The sequence below is a fragment of the Corvus moneduloides genome, chromosome 22 (assembly GCF_009650955.1).
Source record: "Corvus moneduloides isolate bCorMon1 chromosome 22, bCorMon1.pri, whole genome shotgun sequence".
Classification (NCBI taxonomy): Eukaryota; Metazoa; Chordata; class Aves; order Passeriformes; family Corvidae; genus Corvus; species Corvus moneduloides.
Window position 1 is genome coordinate 1,366,251 of NC_045497.1, and position 26,834 is coordinate 1,393,084.

The following is a 26,834-nucleotide window of genomic DNA, read 5'->3' on the forward strand; positions in this document are numbered from 1 at the left end:
CCTTTGGAAAGTCGCTTCCCAAAGCTGCTGCCTGGTGCTCTCCATGCCCTGGCAGTGCCAGGGAAGTTCAAACTCTGGGAAGGGGCCGGAGGGTGAGCTCAGCCTGGCCGGACAGCGCTGACCCCGCTGCTGCCCGGGGGTCAGGGGCCCAGGCTGCCGGACACAGCTCCCCTTGGGTTGGGAAAGTCGCCCTTTCAGGGATGAGCCACAGCCACACGGACGTTGCCCCCTCTGTGAGGTCCGTGTCGGGTTGGCTGTGGGGTCACAGGGAGTTCTGGCTCTTCAAGGGGGTTTTGGCCACTTTTCCCTCTGTTTTATCCCTGTTTTCCTCCCCTGGCACGGGAACGACCCCAAATTCAGCTCTGTGCCCGCGGTGGGGAGTGGCTGATGAGTTTTCTGTCTTCCCAAAATCCCTTGTCCGTAATTAGGACGGCACTCTGGGGATGCTCCTGAGGGCCACCAGATGTGGTTTAGCCCAGGAACTACCAGCGAAGCTGTGAAAATGACCCGGGATGTGCAATTTGGGGTTGGGGGGGGCAAACCCAGAGCGCTGGAGGAGCCAGCCCAGGGCTGGAAGCATCACTAGGCTGCCTCTCCCCGCACCTGGGGCTGTTTGCTGGAACGGCCCCAATCCCTGAGCACAGCTCTGCCTTTCATTGCTCCTTCCTTCCTTCCTGAAGTGCCCTGCAAATGCCGGGATGGGCTCCCAAGCTTTGTTCAAAGGGGATTGTCCGAGCTGTTAAACCCTAACAGCTCCGGGATTACTCCTCACAGCAAAGAGGAAACCCCAGCGAGGGGAGGAGGGGCTGCTGTTGGGGCTGCTCTGTGGGGTTTGTGGGCTCTGAGGGTTCTCCAGGAGAATCCCAGAAGCTTTTCCCACCTATTTCCTCCTGAGGCAGGCCACAAAAAGGAGTGATTGCACTCTTGGGATGAGCAACTCCCCTCCAAGACCTGAAAAATCCTTGGGAACCAAATCCAGCCCCGCACAGGAAGGGTTTGTTGAGTTCAGAACAACCTGGAAGGCACAAAAATTCCTTTGTTTCCTCCAGGATGGACCAGGGCGGGGTTGTTGTTCCCCTGTAGGAAGGGACACAGGAGATCCCAATGAATCTCCCCGGTCCTGGGGTGGGAGATGAAGCAGGAAAATGGGGGAGAAATGTACCCAAGGCCGAGCTGCCCTGGGAATCCCAAGCCGAGGCAGAAATCCCAGGAATTCCCCAGCTCCTGACTGCATGGCTGCTCCCATCCAGGGAGGAATCTCTTCCCTTTAAGAAGGGGCCTTCGAGTGTGTCCAGTTCGGTCTCCGAGGTGGGCACAGGAAACTGGGGATGGAGCGAGGCAAATTCTCTGGGAATTGGGGACGGAGCGAGGCAAATTCTCTGGGAATCTCATTTGCAGCCTCCCCAGAGCCTGCTGGCCGTGCGCTCCCGGGCTTTGTCCAAGCCTCCAGTTGGAGGGATTCAATTCCTCCTGATTCCATGGAAGGTGCTTTAATATTTGTTTCTGGATCCCAGGGCAGCACAGATGATTTCTCTCCTCATGAGAAGCGGCTCAGGGCTATGAACAAGGAGGATGGGTCCCCTGGATCTGGGCTCTCCCGGGGAGCTGCTTTAATTTGGGAATATCCATCTTGCCAGCACTTGGAATGAGCCTTCCTCGTGCTCCCCTCTCCACATCCACTCGAGCTTTGCGCTCCAAATGTTTTTTCATGCGTCCTACAGGACAATCCCTACAGCAAGTCCTGCCTGCCATAAAAACCTTTCCAGGCTCCGGGAGCATTCCGTGTGTGTGCCACAGGAAAAAACAACTCCAGCCCCGTAAACACAGAGGCTTCCTGCCCTGCTCCGAGCAAACGGCGCTGCTGACCCGAATTTACCCTCTTCCCTCAAAAAATCCTGCTTAGTTTAACGCGTTTTCAGCCCAGCCTAAATGTCAGCCTGCTCTCCGTCGGGCTGGAGCGTTCCAGGAGACGTTCCCAGCCTGATCCCAGCTGTGGAATTTCAATGGTTTTGGAGAGGGCAGAGTGAACTCCCTGATACACCTGGGCTGGGTCCCTGGGGCTCCACGTGTCTGACATCAGGAGGAGCTGGCAGCAGAGCTCTGCGGCCTCGGGGATGTCACAGCGGATGGTTCGGGGTCACAGGGAAAGCAAAGCGAGAAGGAATCGCTGCTTCAAAGGGGGCAGAAATCCGAGCTTTAAGAAGAAAATTTGCTGCAAATGGATTTCTGGGAGTTCCGTGCTTCTCTTTTCCTGGAATGCATGAAACCTTCCAAGATGGAGAGAAGGGCTCTCCTCCTTTTCCCAGAGAATCCTGAGGAACTGTCACCTCCGTCCCCTCTGTCCCTGCCACTGCAGGGTCCCCGTGTGTGCCACCCCCCCACCTGGCCAGGTGTGCAGGGACCAGCCCAGGTCACTCCCTGGGGCACGGCGAGGGGATTTTGGGGGCAGCTCTGGGGGTGTCACGGTGGCAGAGTCAGGGGAGGAGGGACAGTGCCAACCCCGAGGGCTTTGGGACTGCTGTCCCAGCCACACAAGGAGCTCTGGCACCCCAAAAGCTGCTTCCCAGGGATTTCCCAGGACGCAGAGCCCATCCAGACTCCAGGATCCCTCTCTGAGGGCTGGCACACACGTGCCAGTGTCACCGTGTGCCACTGCTGGTGGCTTTGAGGATTTTGGGGTCAGCCCCGAGCTCTGGGATGGGGCATTTGTGCAGGACCGAGCTCAAATCCAGCAAATCCCTGCTCTGGGAAACCCAGCTGTGCTGCAGGGGCTCAGCCTGTGATTGTAAGGAATATATCTGTTTAAAATGACACTTTTCCCCTTTTCCAATAATGAGATGGAGCCGGTGCTGGGTTCACCCTTTGGGAAACCCCCTCCTTCCTCCTCTGCTTTCCCCTTCCCACTCCCCCATCCCTGCACTGCCCAGCAAAGGGATGAGGCACAAACCTGGCAAATGTGGGGGTCTGAGCTGCCCCGTGAGCTGGGCACACAGAACCCAATCCCAAAGAGCAGCCGCCCCTCGGAGCATCCCGGGGAGGGCAGGGAGGGGGGTGGAAGCGCAGCAGCCTGGCCGGGAATCAAGGAATGCTGCAGACGGGAGGCACACGCCCGGCGGGGTGGCAGCAGGAGCTTTAATGAAGGTTTTATTTCGGTAATGAGCGAGCAAATAACACGGCCACGCCTGAGAGGGACCGGCTGGGCCGGCCCGGCGGGTGCCGGGGCACGGCTGAGTCAGGAGGAGGCACAGAGCGGCTTTGGGCCATGGGAACCTCGGCTCCCTGGGCAGGGCAGGGAGCCTGCCCGGAGCTGGGAGTGACTCAGGAGCGTGACAGCCCTGGGACAACCCGGGGACAGCCCGGGGACACCGCTGGGCCCCATATTCCCGGCAGTGCCGCTGGAATTTGGGCACCAGCCACGTTCTGGGGGCTGCATTCCCCTGCGGGTTCCTCTGAAACGCTCGGTGGATCTCTCTGGGTTGTTCCTCTGCAATCTTCGGCTGACAGGAGCGGGGTGATCCTGTGGCAAAGAGGAAAATCCACAGTGGGGTCTGGGAAATGCTGGGCTTGGTACCGGCCAGGTCTGTGACCCCACAAGGTTTTTCCTCCGTGCCCCTAACTCTGCTTCGTCCAGGGACTGCTGAGGAGTGAACCACAGAATCAGGGAATGGTTTGGGTTGGAAATACCTTAAAGCTCATCCCATTCCACCTTTCTCTATCTCAGGTTGCTCCAACCTGGCCTTGGACACTTCCAGGGATGGGGCAGCCACAGCTTCTCTGGGAAATCCATTCCAGGACCTCCCCACCCTCCCAGGGGACAATTCCTTCCCAGTATCCCATCCTTTAATTCCTGTGCATCTGAGCTGCCGAGGGGAAAACTTTGGGATTTCTGGGCCAGGGCTTTCCTGGCCTTTATTTGGTATTTTTTTTTGTGAGCAGAACTCTCTAGAAAATCTGTTTCGTGGGCAATTTTAGGTCTGCTCTGCCTTCCCCTGAATCCTGAAGTCCTTTCCAGCATCCCAGCCTGGCCCTGGGAAGTCTCAGGAGGGATATTCAGGGAGAAGAGGGGATGGAGGAGCTGTCACTCCTCTCCCTTGCAAGTCTTTGGCACCAGCGAATCCCCAGCAAGCACTGGCTGTGTCCTTTTGGATAAAAAGAGAAGGATTTCTCTAAAGCAGCCTCTGCCCCGCAGGAAAACCCCATCCCTTCAGCCCTGCCAGCCTCGGAACGAGCCCTGCGGCCGCTCTGGGTGCTCTGACACCGAGCAGGGAGGAAAACAAACAAGCAAACGGAGCGGCAGGAAGGAAATCAAACGCTGGGAGGGGAAAAAAAGCAGCGAGTCTGGGAGACAACTCAAGGGCAGCAGTGATGGGCAGGAGCAGTCCTGCCACTTCCAGTCATGTCAGGGCACGGGAGAGCCGGGCAGACGCGGGTTTGGTGTCCTGGAAGGGCTCAGGTTCGGGGGATTCTGACAGCTGGGGGTGGAACCCATGGGAACAGGGGCAGGGAGCTGCTCAGGGATGTTCCTTGAACCACATCAGCCCCGGGGGGAGGGTTTGTGTTCTTCCCGGCCTCGGGGAGGGGGGGAAATCTCTTTGCCAGGAGCCAGAGTGGTTTGCTCACCGATTTAGGGAGTCCTGGCTCGAAATCCAGCCCTGTCGTCACCCTCCGTCAGTGCCTGGATGCCTCTGATCCAGGTGGGATCCCCGTGTGAGGGTGAAGACCCCTGGAAAAGACCCCTGAGCCCTCTGAGCTTAGGGAAATCCTTTTTGTGCATTTTAAGGGCCATTCCTTCTTTTAGGAGAGCCAGAAGGAACGAAATCCGTTGTGATTCACGCCTGGGCCGGTGAAAGTGAGCTGAGAAAAGCAGGAGCGTGTCCCTAATCCCCTTCCCATGACTCCCAGGCAGGCAGATCCCAGAGCTAATGGGACGGGAGCTGAGGTGCTGGGATTTGTCCCACAGCACTGGGATAAGGCTGGAAAAACCCTCAAAAATCAAGGAGTCAAACCCTTGACCACGAAACCACATCGCCAGGTGCCTCATCCACACATTTTTTGGGCATTTCCGGCCATTCCACCACTTCCCTGGGCATGCCTGCCCACAGGAAGAACCTGGGAACAGAGAGGAGCAGAGAGAGGAGGAGGTTCCGAATGGGGAGTTGGAGCATCCATCCAGTAAATTCCTGATTTTTCCCTGCCACATCTGACTCGGGGGGCAGAAGCCTCAGCTATCCCATGCCAGGGATTTAGCTGGAAGGGGTTTATTGCCTGCCGAGTGCTTTTCCAAACAGGACCCGGAGCTCTCCCACACTTCCCTGCCTCCCCAGCATTCCCTTACCCCTCTGAGGCACAAGGATTTTTATCTCCATCCAGCACTGCAGGAAAAAAAAAAAAAAACAACTCCATAAAACCAGCTGCCTTAAAAAATAAACCTCTGTTCCCAGCCCCTGCTATAATTTACTCTTATTCCAGGTTTTATTGGGACTCCTTTCAAGGAGCCCCCTCGGTGAACAGCGCAGGACTCGGGCCAGGAGGATTTCCTCCCCGCTGGGACTCCTAATGTCGAAAGCAGAGGTGTCAAACAAGCGGCTCAAAGCCCCGTGGTGGCCCTGGAGAGTTCCACATCTGGCCTGGATCTCGGTGCTTAACACATTTTAACTCTTGCCCCGGAGCAGCTCCGGATTTCCCTCGGCAGCTGGGTTAGGGTTGATTTAAGAGGCTGAGCGCTGCGAGGAAAAGCCAAAAAAGTTTAAAACAGAGGAGCTGTTGAAAGGTTCAAAGGGCTGCCCCGGGGTTTGGGAGCGGGGTGTGGGCACGGAGCTCCCCCGGAGCAATGAGCGGCGTTCCCGGGATGCGCTTGGGAAAGAGGGAGGGAGCGGGGACGGCGCGTGGGACCGGCCCTGCTCGGCTTATCGGGGCATCGGCACACGAGCCGCTCGTGGCTGCCCTCCAAAGCCACTCAATCCCAGCGGGCTGGCACTGGGAGCACTGGGAGCGCTGGGAGCAGGGAGACAAGAGGGAGCCCCTGCGTCTGCTGCCGTGGGAAAGGGGGAACGGGCGGTTCTGGGTCTCCTTTTTCTTCGGGGGAGCTGGGGTGTGTCCTGGAGGGGAATCTGGGGCACTTGGATGCTTTTCCTGACTTTTCCGTTCCCTTTTTGGGGCCACTAAAGCCTTTTCTGCTCCCTCCCTCTCTCTCAGTCTCTGCCTGGGCTGGTGGTCGGGACTGTCCCCTCCTCTGATCACATTTTGGGTACAAGAGAGTTCAAATCCCTGCAGGAGGAGGTTCAGGGGCTCAGCAGCAGCCAGGATCTGTTTCATCCCTTGGGAAGTGTTCCCTGGTTTGCTGACAGGGAATAAATGGATTTAGCAGCCACAGAGGGGCTGGGGGAGCATCTCCCTGAGGATGCAGCTGCCTTTTCCCCCCTTCCCTTCGAGTTCTCTCTCCCAGAGCCACAGACGCATCCCAGACCCCCCCATCCCTCCCTCTCCCCGCTGATTCCCAAATCCCCTCTGGCCCAGCGCCTCTCTGGGCACTCCGGGTGGCTCCTGGCTGTCCCTGGCACAGGGCACGGAGGGCACGTGGCCACCAGTGCCAGCTCAGCCGCCTTTCCCCCACTCCCTGCCCTCCCTCCTGCCACCCCTGCCCTCCTCCCGTGCCTGCAGCAGGTCGGGAGGCGAAACCTCCTGCTCCTGTGCGGGTGTTGTAACGCCGTCAAACGCTCTGCCAGCGGCAGCCTTCCAGCTCCTGGCAGGCTCCCACTTTCCCAGGCCGGGATGAGGGGCCGCTCCCAGCCCGACAGCTCCGGCAGGATACCTGCACAATGACTGGGAAAGCCGGGCCGAGGGGAGCCAGGGGTGAAGGAGAAGATGAATAACTTCCCCGGAGCCACGGCCCAGAGCGTGCCTTGGCCTGCCGGTGATTCACAGCTGACTTCCCTCCCCTGCCCCTCCTGGGACACCGACCTGCATTCCGTCACTCGCCCGAAATAGCCCAGAGGGTTCGGGGGAGGAGGGGAAAGGCGGCCGAGGGGAAGGGGATGGGAAACCTGGAGCGAGCCCTGAAAGCTGCCCTGGGTGCTGGGGGAAAGGCGCTGGCCCGGTGGGATTGAGCACTGGCAGCAGGGATGCTGCCAAATCCTGCAGGAATTGCTGGGATTGGCTGCCCGTGTCCATCCCTGCTGGCGTTCCAGCCTCTCCTGGAGAGGAGAAATCCTCAAGTTGCGCCGGAGGAGGTTTAGGTTGGATATCAGGGAAAATCCCTTCACTGGAAGGGTGGTCAAGCATCGGATCAGATTGCCCAGGGCAGTGGTGGAATCAGCACCCCTGGAAGTGCTCCAAAAACTTGTGGATGTGGCACTTGGGGACAAAGTTTGGTGCTCTGGTTGGCCTGGCAGTGCTGGGTTAATGGTGGTGAATTTATTTTCCAGCCTCAATGATTCCCTGATCCCGTGGTTCTCCACGCTCCCTGCTTTCACCCGAAACTCCAGACAGAGTTTCTGAGCTGTGCTCCAGCTCTGGGGCCAAAAGGAGCGGGAGCAGCCGCTGCTCTGGGGAATTTTGTGCTCTCCAAAGTGACCCCCCCCGGCCATGGAGCTGCCCTGGGCAGAGCTGGGGCCAGAGGGGACCGAGCAGCTGGGCCTCCTCCAGGACACAGCAGAGGGACTGAGCTGGCTGCTCATTTTTTGGGGAACAGCCAGACCTGGGGCTGAGCAGTGAAGTCAGGAGGCAGCTCCTTGCAGGGTGAGGGGTGTGGGGAATCTCTGCAGTGCCAGCGCTGGCTGATGAGACACCAGAACCTCCAGAGCCTGGGATTTCCACCAGGATGCCCCGAGAACTCCCACAAACCAGCCCTGAACATTCCCGACAGGAATTGTCATCACAAGGCGCTCTGCCCACAACCTCGCCTGGTTTTTCCCTGGGTTTTAAAGCGCTCCAAAGGCCGTGTCCAGCTCCTGCTCCCATTCCATAACCTGCAATCCCTGCAGCTGTCAATCACAGCTGTTGTCAGGCAGAGCTGTCACGTCAGGCGCTGCTCGGGCGCCGGGGCTGATTGACAGCCCGGTTTGTTATCTCCGAATGTGTCATCCCAGCCCGGCCTGACAGGTCAGCACTGGGAGACTTCCAGCATCCATTTATGATGAGATGGCTGCAGCAAATCATTCCCTGGCTCATCCCAGGCGTTCCTCCGCATCCCTGCCCGGCTGAGAGATGGGATCTGACAGGCCCAGGGGTGGAGGTGGGTGGGCTGCTGGTCCGAGGAATCCTGGAGGGTCAGCAAATGGAAAGGGGGGATTTCCATCCCTGTCCGAACTCCTCGGAGGGAATTGGAGGCAGGAAGCAGAGAAAGGGAGGAAAATCCCTGCAAAGGAGCAGGAATACCATGGCTGAGCAAATTGCTGCAGACTGGGAGAGCTGGGAAGGACTTCTCCTGTTTGGCTTCTTGCTTCCATCAGAACCATCCCAAATCCTCTGCGTGGAGAGGGGAAATGACGATGAGGAGTGACCTGTGCCAGCCCTAAGGAATAGGGGCTGAATTTGGGATGAAAGTTTGGCGCCAGGGGCTGGATCAACAATCCAGCCCAGGATGTTCCATGATTCCATGGCTCTGAGAGCAGAGCTTCACCGGGGATTTCACCAGCAGCGGGAAGGAAGAAAAGCGACGGGAAAGAAGTAAGGAAAGAGACGGGAAAGAAGGAAGGAAAGAGACGGGAAAGAAGGAAGGAAAGCAGTGGGAAAGAAAGAAGGAAAGAGATGGGAAAGAAGGAAGGAAAGAGATGGGAAAGAAGGAAGGAAAGAGACGGGAAAGAAGGAAGGAAAGAGATGGGAAAGAAGGAAGGAAAGCAGTGGGAAAGAAGGAAGGAAAGAGATGGGAAAGAAGGAAGGAAAGAGACGGGAAAGAAGGAAGGAAAGAGATGGGAAAGAAGGAAGGAAAGCAGTGGGAAAGAAGGAAGGAAAGAGATGGGAAAGAAAGAAGGAAAGAGACAGGAAAGAAGGAAGGAAAGCAGTGGGAAAGAAGGAAGGAAAGAGATGGGAAAGAAAGAAGGAAAGAGACAGGAAAGAAGGAAGGAAAGCAGTGGGAAAGAAGGAAGGAAAGAGATGGGAAAGAAAGAAGGAAAGAGATGGGAAAGAAGGAAGGAAAGAGACAGGAAAGAAGGAAAAGCTCCCAATGGATGTTCCTGTGTCTCTGTTCCCGCCCTGACCTTGTCCTTCCAGAATCTCCTCGGAGAGGGGCACGGGCAGCTTCCCCCTCCTGCAGCCCGCGGCCAGGGCACTTCAAGCCTCGTAAACACCCTGCATCTGAGGGATTGTCCCCGGGTCACCTTGGCGGTGACACCAGCCCCGCCAGCTCCTTGTCAGGGACACTTTGCCCTTTCCCATCCTGTGGAGTCACTCCAAGGCAGCTGAATCCCCCCTCCTCCCGGCCGGGTCGCTGCCCTTTGGTCCCCACTAAAAATAACCGGCGGTGGATGTGTCTGAGCGTGCTTGGAGGTTAAATAAAGCTCCTTGTGGCCTCTCCCGGCCTTGGGTGCAGCTCTGCCTGGTGCTTCCCCCCAAAAATGGAGCTTTCCATGCTCAGCGCTGGTGGAAAAATAATTCCCAGCTGGGTTTAGAGTGGGAAAAGCTGCCCAAAAAGCGATGTATGCGAAAAAATTCGCGCTGATCCCTCTGGGTGTCTTGGGTGCCACCAGGAGCACCCAGCACTGGCTTTGCTCAGCACCTGGAGGAGTTGTTCCACTTCCTCCCTTCTTTTTCTGGATGCTGGAGGATAAAAGGGGATCCCACAGACCCCAGGGGCTCAGCATTCCGCACATCCCCCGTGTGCCAAAGCACGGGGAACACCAGGAGCAGCGAGGGGAGGTGGAGCCGGAGCAGGAGGGGTGAAAACTGCCCCTACTCCGATTAAATCAGCGTCCCCGTGGCTTTATTCCATCGCTCCATGAAAAATCCTGGGATCACACCGCGCATCCCACTGGGTCAGGGCTTTGTTTTAGGATTCCCGAAGAGAAAGTGGAGTTTTTGGTATCATTTTTTGGCCTCCTCCTGTGCGAGGGGACAGGTTTTAAATTGAATTAGCCCAAGCCCAAGGTCACAGTCTGAGCCTCCCTCTGCCAAGTGATCCTGTTTTGTCTTCCCAGGGAAAACCTGGGAACTGCCCCTGTGTGAGCAGCCTTGATTTATCTCCAGGTTTGGGGTCTCTGGATGTGCAAACAGCTTTAAGGAGCACACGATAAACCAGGGGCTGCTTCCAGAACCGGAGTTCAACTCAGCTCCTGCTGCTGCTGATTGATTTTGGTGCTTTTGCCCTCACCCCATCCCACCCCCGCAGCTCAGCGTTCCCTGCCCTGCCCCTGGTGCTCCTGAAGGATCCGGGGAATCCCAGCAGAGCCCCTGAGCTCGGGATTTGTCGCTGCTTTAGCACCCGAACGCTGCCAAAAACCACTCGGGCTGCTCCGAGCTGCCTCCGCTGAGCCTCCGTGGATTCTCGGGGCTCTTTTCCATCTGCTCTGCTCTATTTTTATGGCTTGGCCTTGGGATCTTCCTCTCCTTTGGAAGCGAGGCTGTTTACAAATATTTGCCTGGGAGAAGTTCTGCCGTTCCTGCAGGCGGGAGGGGAAAGCGCTGAGCTCTGCACGGGCAACACCTGGATCCAGATGTGAAGGGGGATCGATCCAGATGTGAGGGATGGATCCGTGGCAGGGGGTTGGGACGGGATCATCCTTCCAGTTCTGTGATTCCAGGATCTTCCAAGGAGCCAGAAAGACCCAATTTGCCCCCCAAAAAAGAGAAGGATTTTTCACCCTGTTGGCACGTGAGGGATTGACAGGGAGTGGGGAGGCAGAGGTGAGGGGGATGCGGGGAGGAATAATTTTATTTATGGATTATTTCGTGTTAAACAGCAGAGTGGGGATTGGGAGAAAATCCCTGTGGAACACATTCCATGTGCAAACATTCCACGTTTATATTCCCACATCCCCCACAGCCTTTTCCATGGTGTCGCCAACGTGAGACGAGGATGTGAAGTAGGTGGGTCCCTTCCAAACCAGGATATTCCAGGATTCCACTCTTCTCCAGCTGCAGCATTTGAGGAGCAGGCAGAAGTTTTGCCATTTCCACCCCTGCCCCCGCCCCAGTTTGTGGCCGCTCCGGTGAGATGCTCCCAGCAAAGAGGCATCTCCAGCTGGTGGGGGTCAGAATTCCTAAAAAACAAAGCTGGAAACAGACTCTGATGGCTTCAAAACCTCAAAGGCCTCTGCCTGATCCAGGGCTGACGCTTTTAATGCTGCTGTTTGGTTTAAAGCGGATTTTTAGGGTAAAACTCATCCCTTTTTAAAGCCCTGGCAGCTTTGGCAGAGCCACGACCCCAGGAAAATGAGGAATTTTGACCCGGCTGTTGCCTTGACCTTTTGGGAAAGGCTGTTTTTTTTGGGGAACACCCCCATCCCAGCCAGCATTCCCGAGGTCTGGGAGGTTCCCCGATTGCTTGTGCAGCTCTGCAATGGGCTCGTGTTGCGTTTTTAATCCGTCTGAGGATGTTGTAAACGCAGGTGCGGGCCCCAGGCCACGGGAGAGAAGAATTAATAGAATATGAAATGGGAATAATTCTCTTCTTCCTTGTGGAAGGAACATCCTGTGCTGCTCCCAGGGGATGGAGGGGTCCCTGTTAATTGGGAATACGAACTCCTGGCCGAGCAGCTGGACAAAGGAGGAGCTCTCCGAGCTTTAATTCGTGCGGGCCCTGCCCTCGCTGTTGCAGCAGAGCTGCTGCCCTGCCCTGCGGCCGGGATTTATCTCAGGGCAGCACCATGGGCTCTGGGGCTGTGCTGGAAAACCCCTGCCCCGAAGAGTAAATCGGGGTAACCTTGGCATAACCTCCTGCAGCTGGAGAAAGGGGTTTGTTATCCACACAGAAACGTCTGTCCCTGTCCTGGGACGGGGGTGACAGCCGCCCTCCCTCCCCACGCTGCTTTTTCACACTCCCGGCATCAACCCGCGAGCTGATTGTTAAATTTTATTTCCTTTCCTACCGGCTCTGGTTGAGAAAAGCTCACCTGAGCCGGGTCGGTGGCGCTGGGTTGGATTTCCCGGTGATGGATGTGCTGCTCCCATGGAATGGGAGAGGGAGATAGAGCAGGAATTTGGCGCCAAGAGCCCGGCTTTGAAAGGGCCGCATTCCAGCCCTGCCTAAGAGGGGCTAAATGGGAAGATCTGATTAAGCGTCTCAGTGCGGTGACCCTGACCTCAAAGAACGCGCCGAGGCTAGGGAGGAACTTCATTTCAATTAATCAGCTTAACAGCCCGAGTAAAGCTGCCTGCGTCCATTGAGCCGGGCTCCCGCTCCTCCTCCTGTTCCTCCCGAGGGCTCCGGGATGAGCCATCCAAAGGCCCGGCTGTGGGATTGCCCGAATCACCGCCCTGGAGCTCGGGGATGCCCTCATCCCCCCCATTAGCAGCCTTTGGAATATCAGGGACACAGCCCCAGAGCCCCCCATCCCTCTGTGACCCAGCGCTTTCCCACCTCCCGAGGGAAAAGGGACGTGCGGGATGGCAGGGATGGCTTTGCCCCCCTTTTCCAGCCTCTCCTGCGCTGCCCTTTCCCTCCCAGACAGGGAAGGGGAGCAGCAAAGCAGCAGGGAAGGAGATGTGGCTGCTGTGAGGAAACAGCCGTGGGAGGCAGGAGGATAATCCCAGAAAAGTGTCACAGAATCATGGAATGGAAATGAAAGGAGCCTGGAAGCTCCTCTCCCAACCCCCTGCTCGGTGGGAAACTGGGAAGCAGAAGGCAAAGGCACCAGGACAGGAGCTGGGAAGGGGAAAAGACTCATCCAGAACTTCCAGTGCTTTTCCAGGTGGTTTTCCCTTTTGCCACTGGCGGCCTGGGCAGGCCCAGGAGCTGGGAAGGGTTTTGCTTCCTGCCCGGAGCCCTGGGGGAGCCTCTTCCCGCTCCGGACAGGATTTCTCGGGATGCCCATGGGGTCACGGCGCTGTGGAGACACAGCTGAGCCCCGGCCGAACATTCCAGCGAGTTTTTTGCGCCTGGAACTCCGTTCCCGGCTCCGTTTCGCTGGAAATGGCTCGTTAACACCTCTCCCCACATCCTTTCCCATGGAACGAGGCGCAGCTGCTGCAGCTCGGGTCGGATGAGGAGGAATCTCCACTTCTCCCCGCTGTCTCCTTCCCACCCCTCCTTCCCCCACCACACCCCGATCATTCCATGATTCCCGTGAATTCCCGGCCGCCTGAATTCCACCGAGCCATTATCGCTCTGGCGCTGCGTCCATCCCTTTGGACTTTTCCCTCTGGGAAGCCGCGCACTTTGCCCTTTCCGTGCACTTTTAAAGGGATAAGGGCAAATTTAGAACCCTCTGGAAAAGCGGCCGCACCCGGAGCCTTTGGGGGGGGGGGGGGGGGCGGGCGCGGCAGCGCTGCTGTTGCTGGGGAATAACCTGGAAGGGATGGATTGGAGGCTCCCGGTACAACCCAGGGATGGAACAGAGCTGGGCATCTCCTGAAGCCACCTGGGCTTCACGGCAGCGACATTCCTTGGAAAGACCTGGCATTTCTGGGGCGCTGGGAGCAGCACAATTCCGCAGCCCCCGAGGCCCCGAGCAGAGCAGGTGGCAGCGGTGGGCACTCACCCTGCCCCGGGGGGCTCTGAGGGGTCTCGGGGGGCTGAGGTGACGCCGTGCTGGCATCCCGGGGTGTCACTCCAGAGGCAGAGCGCTGCCAGCCGCTTCCCCCGCGCCGGGAGCCGCGTCCCCGGGGAGCGCCGCGCTCCGTGCCGTGTTTGCACCGCTGCCGTCGCTCAAAACCCACTCAAAAGGAGAGGGTTCTGCTCTGCCTGCACTCAGCCGTGACAGCCTCGCTGCTGGCCTGGCTGCCTCGGGAATAAAGGGAATTCGCCGCATCTCGGGGCGATCTGGGGGGGACCGGGCAGTGAGAGCCAGGCCGGGGATGCGGGGCTGCCCCAGGGAGGGATTTGGTTCCAGGCAGGCGACAGCCAGGCTTTCATCTGCTCTTCCGAGCCTCCTTCAGACAGAAGAGGAGGGGTAGGGCCCGGCTGTGGGGGATGGAGGAGAATTGCTGTAACATGATTTTATGTCTGTGATTGCATAACAAAACCTCCTGGGAACCTCCTGATTCGAATGGATCCCTCGTTCTGCCGGGGCGATGGAGGGCTCTCAGACTGATCGATTGCCCACGCTCTGGTGCGGAGGAATTGCTGGGCTGGATCGGTACCAGGCTCCGAGCAGCCTGTGCTCCTTTATCGAGCCGCGCCTGAGCCATCAGGAAGCTGTAAAAAGCCTTCAGGAGCCGATAATCTGCTTTTTATACCCCCAGCACACACAGCCACAGGCCCTGTTCTCACAGAAGCTGCAGCCTGGTTGTTAATAGGAGCAGACCTTGAAAGATGGAATTGCATTTCTATTCGGGGAAAAAAAAAAAAAAGTAATAAAAATCCCTGTGTTTGTGTCATTGGATGCTCTGCAAATATCAGCTCGTTCTCTGAACTGGGAAACGCTGCTGGTCCCACCTCCCTGCCCACCCACCAGGACAATCCCCAGGGTCCCAGGAAGGGGGGGGGGGGATCAGGGAAATCAGGATCCCACAGACCCCCAGCCAAGGTGGGAGATGCCTTTGGCACTCCCACATCATCTCCTGCGGATTCCAGGACAGCCCCACCTCACAAATTTGGAGCGGAGCGCACAAAGCTTCGCCTTGCACCCCGAGCATTCCCTCTTAATGGTCTTTTCTCCACACCGCGGCCTTATTAATTGGTGACAATTGGAAGCGGTTCATTCTCCGTGTGCGAGAGGCTGCAATTGCTTCCACTTGGCCACGATTCAAGTGCCGGGGGTGAGTCAGAATGGGTGGCAAAACTGTCTTTTCCTCAGTCCCCCTGCTCAGTGGCAAAGAAAAAGCCACAACCCCGAGTTATTCTCTTTTATGAGGTGGGCATTGTGAGGCCAGGCAATTGAATTTACAACAGCATTGAGTATCAGAGTCTATCTGGCCCTGTCAATGAGAGCGCCGGGGAAAAAAAAGACACACATTAACCCTCAGCTCCGAGTTCCCAGGCGCTTCAATAGGGCTCCCAACTTCCCAAAGAGCCCGCTGCATACTCGATGAGACCCTTTATACCTTCTAATTACCCTCCTGACAATAGGGACAGACTCTCTCGCCGCTTTTGTGGGCCCGAGAGTAACTTCTGTGCAGCCCACCCCCACCCCGGCCGGCCCCGGGAGAGGTGGGAAGGAGGGAAAGCTGGAGAGCAGCCGGATTTTGGGAGCAGGTAGCAGGCACGAGGTGTTTCCTCAGCTTCCAGCAGCAGATTTTGTTTTAGGAATCCTTCTTCTGCCTGCAAAACTCACGAGATTTTTAAACCACCCCCCCCCAATCACTTCCCCACCAATTTCTTACCCAAATCCCTTCCAATTATCCTGACATAAGGCCATAAAGTGCATTCCTATTTTTTTTTTTTTGCACACAGAGGATGAGCTCGTCCTTGCCCACTCTCGAACAAAATGAAAGGGTGGGGAAAAAAAAAAAAATCTATTTCAAAGAGTTCCTTTATTGAAACACCTGCATAATTTTTTTTTTCTCTTTTCGTTTTTGGAAGTCTTCGACACAGGCACGCACACACCCACAGACCAACGGGATACAAACAACTTTGGCATTATAACTTTTTGAATATTCGTTACAAAACTAGTTCTCGTTTATTATTTTTTTTTGTTTGTTTCTTTAAAAAAAGTATCTCAAATAAAGGCATTTTAAAGGAGTAAAAATACAAGTCGAGATCCCAACCTCTGAAAGTAATAAATAGCACGTTCATAGCGAGGTCCTTTTCTTCCTTTCTGCTTAAATCTGCTTAAAAAACCCCAAAATATAACAGGGGCTCCATACAACGGAGCCAACGAGAGTTTGGTTTTTTTTTTTTTTTTGGAGAGGGGGAATAACTTGAAGGAAGTCACCAGGGTCTCCAGACGGATTCACTGCGCTCTCCAATGGGACTCCCGGCCTGGGACGCTGGACCGATGCTGCCCCCAAATGATGTCAAGCCTTGCACCGGCGATGCCGAGGGGGTGGCGGCCGCGTTCCCCGAGCCGCCGCCCGCGGACACCGGCACGTTGGCGTTGGCATAGAGAGGAATAACCGGTCCGGAGCTGGGAGGGAAGGCTGGGTTCGGGATGAGGAAGGCAAACTGGCCGTCGGTGGCCGGTACGAGCTGGAAGCCGCCGTAGACCTTGGGGGACAGCGCTTCGGCGGGGTTGAGTTTGCAGGGCACGGGCACGGCTCCAGCTGCGGCCGGGGGCAGCTGGACGTGCAGCGGCTGCTGCGCCAGATGTGCGGGCTGGGCGGGCGGCGGCGGCGGCGGCGGCGGCGGGGGGTAGTTCATGGCCACGATCTGGCCCAGGCACGCCGAGAGGTGGCTCAGGAGCCGCGTGCGCACGTCGGTGTTGACCCCTTCGCAGGTGGACAGGAACCGAGTCACCTCGTTCATGCACTCGTTGAAGCCGGCCCGGTACTTGCCGAGGACGGTGGGGTCGGCGCTGAGCGCGGCTGGAGGGGGAGGAGGAGGGGGTGGCAGATCAGTGGCAGGTTCGAACTACCGGCCCCGGTACCCTGTCCCCAGTCCCTAACTCCGGTTCCCGGTGCTCTGTCCCTAATCCCGAGTATGGAGCCCGGCTCCCCGTCCCCTGTCGTGGGCTCCCGTTCTCTCGTCCTCAGTCCCCAGTCACTGCTCCAGAGTCCGGTTCCCGGTCCCCGGCCTTCGGTCCGGATCCCCGTCCTCTGTCCCTAGGTCCCTGTCCAGATCACGATCCCCGTCCCCCGTCCCCGGCTCCCGGTCCCCATGCCCGGAGCCCCCGGGGCCGGCACTCACCCGTCATCTGCGCCCGCTGCAGGTTCCGCAGGTGCTTGACGGTCATCTCCAGGATGTCCGCCTTCTCCAGCTTCGAGTGCCGCGAGCTCTGCGGGACAAGAGCGGCTCCGTCAGGGCTGCCCGCGGCCGGGAAAAGCCCCCGCTGTCCCCGGTGTCCCCGCAGCCCCACTTACGTCCTTCTTGAGCGCGTCCAGGATGAGCGTCTTGAGCTGCCCCAGGCTCTCATTGATCCGCGCCCGGCGCCGCTTCTCCATGATGGGTTTGGACGACTGCGGGGAGAGCGGAGCCGGTCAGCGCCCCCCGCACAGCCCCGGGACCCCCAGGACCGCACCCATCCCCCGACCATCACCGACCTCAGCACGGCCGCGGGCTTGCCGCCATCCAGCTCCGCCGCCACCGTTGCTGCGCCCCGACCGGCACCCTCCTCCTCCTCCTCCTCCTCCTCCATTTACCTTCCGGTGCTCGCTGGCGCTCCGCGGCTTGTCCGGCGTGTGGCTGGCGCTGGCGGGCGCGCCGGCGATGGGCGACGCGGTCGGTTTCTCCATGCCCGTGTCGGCGGGCATGGCTGGGTACGGTACGGTGAGAGCGGAGCGGCGACCGGGGAACCGGAGGGAGTGAGGGAAGGAAGGAAGGACGGACGGACGGAGGGAGCGACGGAGCGCGGCGCGGGAGCGAGCGAGCGCGTGCGGCGGCGGGCGCGGGGCGCGTGCGGCGGCGGGCGCGGGGCGTGCGGCGGTGGCGGCGGCGGCGGCGGCGCCCCCCCGCCCCTCGCCCGCGCCCTTTTATAGCCCGGCGGCGGCGGCGGCGGCGGCGCCCATTCGTGTGAACCCGCCGCCGCCGCCGTTCCCACACTCGAGCGCGGCCAATCAGCGCCCGGCCCGCGCCCGGCGCCCGCGCACCCCGCGCTCCCATTGGTCCGCGCCTCACCCCCGCCCCCCCCTTCTCCGCCCCCCCCCCAGCGCGCGGGGAGGGAAGCCCCGCCCCGCCCCGTCACGCGCGCGGGGAACGCCCCCACCCCCCCACCCCGCCCCACCGCGCGGCCACGTGGGGTGAGGGAAGGGGAGGGGGGGGGAGGTGGGGGTGGAGTGTGTGAGGGGAGAGCGCGGGCGGGGCCGGGCCGGGCCGGGCTGGGCATCACCGCGCTGGCTCCGGCCGCGGCCCCGCTCGCTGCCCCGCCCGCCCTCCCGCCTTGTGACACCCGGCCCGGGGGCGGCGGCGGCGGCGGCTGGCGCGGCACGCGAGGCCGCGGCCGGCGGGCGGCCAATGGGCGTGGGGAGCGGGCGGCCGCGCGGGCGCTCTGGCCTCCCATTGGCTGGCGGGGGCGCCGCTGTCAATCACGGCGGCTCGCGCGGTTTCCCCCCCCCCCCCCGCCCGGTTCCCCCCGTTCCCAGTGCGCTCCCCCCTCCTCCTCCCCCTCCCCGTTCCCATTCCTCCCCTCCGTTTTCCCGTTGGAGCACGTGCCGGAGCGCTCCCGGCTCCCGGAGCCATGGGAAAACCCCGCCCCGCCGCCGCCCGCCAGCGGCAGCCGCCCCGCCGCACCGCCCGCGGGGCTGCCGCCTTCCTCCGCTCCCTCCTTGCCCGCTTCCCCCGCTCCCCCACCCGGCCCCGGGAAGCCAATCCTGGCGGTGGCGGAGCGGGAGGAAGCTGGATGCGAGGCGGGGACGGGGGTAACCCAGCGCCTTCTCCCACCCCGGTGGTTCCCCGCTACCCCGCGACCCCCCCGGTTTGGCCGGGCTGGAAGGGGCAGGACCCCCCCGGAGTGGTGAGGGACCCCCCCTTTGTGTCACCAGCCCCAGGTATGACACGCCTTGGATGCACCGAGGTCCCTCCCGTGCCCCTACCAGGGGGCAGTTGGCCGCTTGCCCCAATTCTGGCGCTTTTTGTCACTAAGGTTGGTGCAGGCAGGGCTCTGTGCCCCCCCGGCCGAGCGTGGCACCGGGCAGGTGGCGAACCGGCCCCCGTGTTCCTGTGCCACCCCGGGGCTCCCTTTGGGACAGGGCCGGCGTGTCCCCCAAACCTGGGGGGGTTTGGGGTGGCGGTGGCCACCGGGCTCGGGGCGCTCCCCGCGCCTGGCACGGCTCACGCCCCAAAGAAATTCCTTTAATGTGGCACCGCCGGCATTAAGCAGCCTCCGAGCTCCTGGCTAATTTCAAACCCTGCCTATTTAAAGACCTTTTCGGGGAGTGCAGCCCTCGTGTGAAATCTCGCTGCTGCAGGCTTTAATCTTTTAATAATCATAAATTGGGAATTAGCTTGGCACAGGCCGACAGCTGAAAGTCGGGAGGGTTCCTCGGCTGGAAAAGCGCTGCTCCTTTCCCCCCCCCCCCCCCCCCCGCCTCTCCTTACCCATCCTGAAGGAGAAAAATTGTGAAAGCTCTCAGGAAAACACGTCCGGTTCTCCCGCTGAAAAAAAACGAGGGCGACCCGGCTGAGTTTGCGGGAATTCTTTGGGAGGAGAAGGGAACCTCACACGGAATTTAATCCCCGTTGTTGGCCCAGCTCCTGCTTCGCTTTTAATTCGCTCCAGTGAAAAAGGAAAGGAAAGGAAAGGAAAAGGAAAGGAAAAGGAAAGGAAAAGGAAAGGAAAAGGAAAGGAAAAGGAAAGGAAAGAAAAGAGGTTTGGAAATAAAAGGGGGGGAAAAGGAGAAAAAAAAGATGGAAAAAAAGACGGGAAAAAAGGAAAGAAAAGCACTTGGAAGTATTCCCATTCTCCCGGCTGATCAGATCCCGGGCCTTTCATCTCCGGAGCAATTTCAGGTGCTTTGCCACATCCCGGCTGCCAAGAGCACCCAAGGCAGCCGCGCTGGAGGAAGCAGCCTCATCCTCCCGCAGACATCAAAGGCTCCAGGAAAATTCATTTATTTCAGGAGCCTTTTCCTCTCTCTCCCCAACGCACACGTGACCACAGGAACAGCAATTCCGGGCTGAATTATGATTTTTGCTGTGTGGGAGGTGTTGGTTTTTTTCTGGGGGAGTCCAAATGGCAACAAAGTGGAGCCCGTTCCTCTGGAAAAAGGGCGCCGAGGTGCAGGTTGCATCCCTGGGGAAGAATAAAGGTTATTAAAGGGCATTTGGAGTGTCATTGCAAAGGTTCAGGGCTCGGTTTCCTTCTGAGAGCAATAAACCGCTGAACAACAGCCCCTTGTGCAATCTCCCTGAAAAATAAGGGAGGCCGTAAAAATCCTGGGAGGAAACAAGTCATCATCATCATCAAAATAATAATAATAAAAAAAAAAAAAAAAAACCCGCCCCTCCCTCGGCAGCTCATTCTGAACGCGTTAATTACATAATTACGCCGAAAAAAAAAAAAAATGAAATGTCACGAATGGAGAATTTCAGCAGAATCCCCAGCGAGTGCTGCAATTGCCAGGCTGGGAGCAGCTCTTGCCGGCTGCGCTGCTCTCCAGAGGGAATTCCGTGGGATAACTCGGGAGAATTGGTGCCGCTCTGAACTCCTGACATCACTCCCAGCCCTGCTCCTCCGGTTTCCAGCGTCCTCAGGTTTCAGAGCTCGGTGAAACCTGGGGAAATCTCATTTCCTTGAGCTCAGGCGAAGCCGGAATTCTGCCCTCCCCCAGGACTGGCGTTTTGGTTGTTTATTTTTGTTGTTTTCTCCCCACCTATCCCACATTTGGCTGTGCCCAGGGACATTTCCCATTCTGCGGGGTTTTGCGCCCTTTTAGCGGCCATCGAATGGGGACGGGATGGGGACACAAACACGGCCCTGCCACCCCCCGCCGGAGCTCCGCAGCTGTGGCCAGCTGTGCCTGCCCAAACTCCCCAGCCCTGCAGCAGGAAAACTCCCCCTGACCCCAGAAGGAGCCCAGAAAATTCCTTGCTTGCAGCCTGGGAGCGGGAGGTCGGAAAAGATCCATGGGGACGTGCCAAATAAATCCCTGGGAGTTTTGCGGGATATCGGGAAAATGCTGGGATATCAGGGCGGGGAGTGGTGCTGAGCAGAGTCTCCCTCTCCAAGGCTTTTCTCCCTCTGAGCAGCTTCTCTCCAGCCCAGCCCATCTTTTACACCTCTTTTACACCTATTTTACCTTCCCTGCAAGGTTCGCGGGAGGCGCCAAGGGCACAAATGCCAGGACTGGTGAATCCTGGAATGGCAGCTGGTACTGCATCCCTTCATTGGCATTTATCCCGCTGCATTTATCCCCTCGCCGCTGGAATTGCGATTATTTCACCCTCCCCTCCTGCAGTTCCTCACTTGTAGCCGGTGCTGCCCTGCCCTGGGATAATTTGGGTTTTCCACCTTGTGCTGGGAAGTGAAAGCCTTCAAACAGCCTCTGGATGGAGACCTGGGATTTTCCTTCTTAGGGCTTACGTGCAAAGTCCCTGTGATTCCTCTCTGGGCCTGGCCTATATATTTAATCTTGATCCCTTAAAAAAAAAAAAAAAAAACACCTCGTGTTCATGCATGTCGCGTTTTTAAATAAAAACAGCTTAAAAGCTTTGAATTCTGGCGGTGTGAGACGGGTTATTAACCCCAATATCAGCGCTGAGGGGACGAGGGCCGGCCGAGAGCAGCGCACAAACCGCTGGTGGCCGTCCCCACTTGTCCCTGCCCTGCATCCCGCTCCCTTTGATCCCTAAACCCGACTTTATTACATCCAGCCCGCTCGAAATTTGGAAACGCCACCGAAAAGCTTTGCGGCTGAGCGGGGGTGAAGAGGCTCATGAAAGGCGCGGGGTCCCGGGGGGCTCGGCGGGGCTTTTGTCGCTGTCCCCGTGCCCCTCCCTGGCGCTGTTTGCTCGGGGCATTGTTGGGCAGGCAGCTGGGGCTGCTCGGCCTCTCCAGCGCTGTTTGCCCAGGGATTGGGCTCCAATCCCGCCGGGATTTCCCCCGGCCTGGATCCCCCCCGCGCCATCCATCACTTTGGGATGTGTCACGGGGAATGCGGGCGGCTGGAATGAAGACATTAAGGGCTGGCAGCTTGCGAGGAGCTTCTTTAGCGGCCCATAATGGGGAACAAATTACAGCGCAGCCTCCGGCCCCGAGCATCCCGGCAAAGCTCCCGTGGCCTCTTTTGTCCCCGCGGAGCTCCCAGCACTAATCAGCTGGCATTAATTAGCAGGGTCACTTGAGCGCCAAAATCCAACCGCCCAAAAAAAAAAAAAGGCCCAGGAAGGGATTTGGGGGAACGCGGGGCGGTTTCTGTGCATCCTGGCCCGTTCCTGCTGTGCTCTGCTTCTCCCGTCCCTCCCGGGCCAGTTGCAGTCACTTCCAACAGCATCAGGCCGGGGAGGATCCACAGGCTCCGGCTCCGTCTTATCCGGGATCTGGGTATTCCCAGGTGCCTCCGCAAAGCTCCGGAGCCCAGGCCGGGTGTCTCCATCCAGGGGCTCTTCCATCTTTTACTTGGATGGGATGTCGGTGAAAAGAAATTCATGGGAAGGGCCGTAAACACTGGAAATGGGCAGTGGGGGAGCCGCCATCCCTGGAAGCGGTCGGGGAATGTGTGGATGTGGCTTGAGGACGTCATGGGCAGGGTGGCGGTGCTGGGTTGATGGCTGGGCCTTGAGGCCTTTTCCAACCTTTAAAATTCCATGATTCCCTGATTCCATGGGTCCATGACCGTGCCCCAAGGTGTGCCAAAGGCCTGCCCCGTTCCTGGGTTTCGCTCTGGATTCCGGGCTGGGCACGTTCGCCGTGTCCGCCACGCTCTGGCTGCTCCATCATGGAGCAAAATCCCAGCGAACCTAGGAGCTGTCGGGGCTCCTCCAGCTGAGAGTGGAGATATTTCCAAGAAAATTCCTGTCTGCACTAATTAACTCCTCTTCATCCTGCCCGCTGCTGCTGAGGACATCCTTTTGAGGGCTGGGAACGCAGCGATGGCAACGCCGCCGCAGGAATCTCGCCCCGTTAGAAATGGAGATCCTTTTTTTTCCTTTCTCTTTTTTTTTTTTTTTACTCTTTTTCACGAGGAAGCAAATGGGCTTTAATTTCTTTTCTCCCCTCCTTTCCTCCTTCCCCGCCCTTGGAAATTTTCCTAAAAGGAAATTGCGGCGGCGTAGACAAAACCCCCTTTTTTGAAGATTTTTGCCCTCGTTTTGTCTCTCTCGGTGCTGAGAGCTGAGGAGGAGCCGCCACAGAATAGCCCAGCTGATTGAGACAGATGTTCCCTTCTTCTGCAAGTGCCAAAAACTCTGCCCAAGCACGGATCTGCTGACTTACCCTTCCCTGGAAAACATCTTGAAAAGGCGGCAGGGATGAAAGGAGGGAGCGGAGCCGCGCTGTGCCCGCATTTACCACAGCCCAGCGCCACCTTCTCCCACCCAGGGGTCCCTTTCACGGGGTCCTGGTGGTTTGGGGACAGAGAAAAGGGGCTGACTCGCAGCCGTGCGTGTGCGGGAAGCAGAAAACTGAGTCGGTTCCCCGCGGCTGTGAGGCGGCCTGGGGCAGAAAATCTCCTGGGGCGGAAAATCTCCTGGGGTGGAAAATCTCCTGGGGTGGAAAAATCTCCGGCCACGCCTGGCACTGATCCGGCTCCGAATTATCTGAGGAGTTAAAGCCGAGCACGGTTCCAGCTGCTCCGGATGCAGAGCCCAGAATGTCTCCTGGGAGGCGGCGGTGGTGGGGATGGCACTTTCTGGCAGGGCGTTAAGTGAGGGTTTTTGAGTGGCACTCAATTAAAATCTCACAAGGGGGGGATGGGGTGATGGTGCCGTTCCTGTGTCCTGGCCCTGCACAGCCCCATCCCTGCTGAGCCTGGAGCCGGGCACGGCTTCCCGAGGGATTCAGCCTCTCCTGGGTGAGGTCCTGGTGGTTCACTCCTCCTTGGATGGGCGCTGCTGCTTGCCGAGTTTGGGAAAGCCCAAACTTTAGCTGGGAGTGAGGGAATGGTGCTTCCTAAGGGACACAGCAGCACAAAAAACTCACGGAAGTCCTTTTATCCCTCAAGTTTCTCCGCAGAGCAGGTAAACCCCATCCTCCTCTTCTATTCCCCAGCCCTTTCCCCTTGAGTTTCCCTTAATCCCATGAAGTGTCTGTTCCCATACCTGGGGGAAAGGTGGTGGGGAAGAAAAAGCCGTCACCACTATTTGCTTTTCTTTGACCAGATCCGTCATTTTGCCATCTGCAGGCGAGCATGCTCCCCCTCAATGGGGTTTGTTTGACTTCCCTGCTAAAAGGGTCCCTGGTTTTTTGTTGGGTTTTTTTTTCCAGGCCCTGTCCACAGCTTTTCCCCCCCGCCTCATTCCTTTCACTGGGGCTGTTGATGAGCTCGGCCTAATCAGATTAACTCAACCCAGACACAGCAGTGGCAGTTTATTCTCTTTTAAAAGGACTCCAGGGCTTCCTACAAACTTTTTGTAAACTCTTCATCTCCGGCTCAGCTCCTTTGTAAGCGGGATCCAATGGGGCCTTTGAGAGCCCCACGCTCCCGGGCAGCGAGGAGCTGTTAGAATGGGTCACTAATCCAAAAGAGGGGAGAAATTCCTTTAAAGCCTCGAGCCGAGGCACGGGGAACCCGCGGGAAGAGGGAATGGAATTCCCGAAGAGCCGGGACATTTCATTCCAGGCCTAAAATTGATATTCTGGGGAAAGCCCGGCTTGTTTAGGAGGCAGCTGTTTTTCCCTGGAGTTCTCCAGGTGCTGGGACACGCTTTGGGATCTGTCCTTTGCCCAGCCCACCCTTCCCAACAAACAAACCTCGGGAGAATCAAGGAAAACAGAGCAGCAGCTCCAGGACTGATTTGGAGAGTTCTGGGTTGCTTTTCTTTCGGCAGGCACCAGGAAAAAATCTGTTTGGGACCTTCCTGCGCCAGAGTTCCTGACCCACATCCAGAATCATGGAATCATCGAGGCTGGAAAAGCCTTCCAAGGTCACCAAGTCCCAGCCGTGCTCAGTTTGTCCCCACCTTGTCACCACCTCCAGGGATGGGGACCCCAGAGCTCCGTGGGCAGCACATTCCAAACTTTAACAGCCTTTCCATGACGAAATTCCTTTTGATGTCCAGCCTGAACCTCCTCTGGAGCAGCTCGAGGCCGTTTCCTCTCATCCTGTCACTGAAATAAAGATGAGGGCTCCTTGCTGGGAGGTGTTTGGGGCCGGGTCCTGGAATAACCTGGGACAGTGGGAGTTGTCCCTGCCCAGGTGGAATGGGAAGAGCTTTAGGGTCCCTTCCAACCCAAACCATTCCATGGTTCCGTGAACTCCCATCCCCTCGGTTTCCCATTTCTCCGTGTATAAAAATCCTGTATGGCCACACGTTTGAGGTTCCTTCTATCCGCGTCGCTCCAGACCTTTTCCTCCCAGGATTTCCCCTTCCGTGGCCGCCCTGGCTTCGTGATTGGCACCTCTGAGCGGGCTCATTGTGGGGAGGATTTCATGGCATTCACGGCAGTTTCCACCTCTTTAGAGCCGCACAGAGCAGATTAACGCTGTGGCTTCATCCCCCTGCCATTGTCCCCGCGGCTCCGAGTCACTCCGGGCCTTTGATAAAACTCGCCCCAGTCAGAACCGAGCAAAGCAGACCCCACAAAGCACACAAAGAGCGCAACAACTCCCTCAAAAAAATTTCCCCATTGTCTCCCAGGAAAATGGTGGTCATTTTTCATGGTATCAGCTTCATATTAAAAATTCAATGGGATGACAAAAAGAGTTGTCTTCGCTGGGAGGGACGGGCAGGACACCCGGTCTGGGCCACCTCCCGGTGGCGGTGACAGCCCTGCCCCTCCCTAGCTCGGGGGCTTTGCAGCTCTGAGCGTCACAGGGACAATGGGAATCCGCTCCTCGTGGAGCTTTTTCCATCCCCGCGGTTGGAACCTGAATGCTCCAAACGCCCTTTGAGCAGGGAAGATGTTCATTTTTGTCCCCGCTTCTCCTCCTGGAGGAATGGTGCCTGGAGTGAAAGCTGTTGGGAGATAAAATGGGAAGGATCGAGAGGAGGATTTGGATTTTTAAGTAGAACTCAGTGGATTGTCCCTAAACTGAGCGTGACGTGGCTGGTGGCTCTAAGGGACATTGGGAAGGGCGGGCAGAAGGAAAATGGACACATCCAGAGAGAAGCGGCCAAAACCCCAGGAAGTTCAATCTGTGAGGTCCCTAAAAACAGCCGGTGGGGCGGTGACATCAACCCAGCGCCCCCGTGGCCACCCCCAAACCTTGTCCCCAGGTGCTGCTCCCAGGGATGGTGATTCCCGCTTCCCTGAGCAGCCTGAAAAGGGAATTCCTGGGACTGTGGAAGGGCTTTTCTCAGGAAAACTCAGCCAGCCCATGTGGCCAGCTCGAGGGGACATGGAATTCTCCCCTTTCCAGGCTCTTCCCAAATGTCCCAGCAGCTGCCTGCTCAATCCAGAGGGCTCCCTGAGCTCCCCCCGCCCCAGCCTGGGATGTGATCCTGGATCCACAGCCTGGCTCTTACCCCCAAGTTTTAACAAGAGGAAAGCTTTTGTTTAGAAAACAAACAAACAAACAAACAAGGAAAAAAAGGGAATCGGGGCTTGGGAAAGCCAGGATTTGTCCCGACCTCATTATATGCTAATTGGGATTTTAACAAGCCTTGTCCAGTCCCGAGCAGGTGCCCGGTGACAACGTGGCTGTGACTGAGGAGCGAGTGGCGACCTCAGGAGAGGCTGGCAGAGCGCTGGGAGCCGGCTCCTCCCGGCCGAGCGCTGCCTGCCCGTCTGGCTCTCCATGAATAATTAACTAATTAATTAGACACCTCTCTGCTGCACGTCACACACGGCGGCAGCTCGGGATTGAACCTGGAGCTGGGCAAAAACCGGGAGCTGGGTCCGGGCTGTGCAGAGCTGGGGCTGGAATGGGGTGGGAGGAGCGTGGGGAGCCCTGGGAGTTTTGGGGAGCGCTCTGGGATCAAACCCTGGAAGTGCGGTGTGGATGGATATTTGGGATCTGGATATATGGAAACGGTGATCCTGGGCCATGGAGACACTCATGGAGCTGGATGGGAATGCAGCAGGAGCTGGATGGGGAATGGAGCAGGA

General features: G+C 58.1%; 1 protein-coding gene across 2 annotated transcripts; it reads right to left on the reverse strand.

The window, feature by feature from the left end:
- Positions 1–15,548: 15,548 nt before the first annotated feature.
- HES4 (hes family bHLH transcription factor 4) lies at positions 15,549–17,556 on the reverse strand. Of its 2 annotated transcripts, none has more exons than XM_032131817.1 (4): positions 17,233–17,556; positions 17,053–17,148; positions 16,880–16,967; positions 15,549–16,557 (listed from the first exon to the last, which is right to left on the reverse strand). In XM_032131817.1, exons 1-4 carry the CDS (start codon positions 17,440–17,442, stop codon positions 15,965–15,967), a joined length of 987 nt encoding a protein of 328 aa, XP_031987708.1. In that variant the 5' UTR covers positions 17,443–17,556; the 3' UTR covers positions 15,549–15,964. The 2 variants fall into 2 exon arrangements, with proteins under 2 accessions (XP_031987708.1, XP_031987709.1); XM_032131818.1 differs by having other exon boundaries at positions 17,332–17,555.
- Between the last annotated feature and the right edge of the window lie 9,278 nt (positions 17,557–26,834).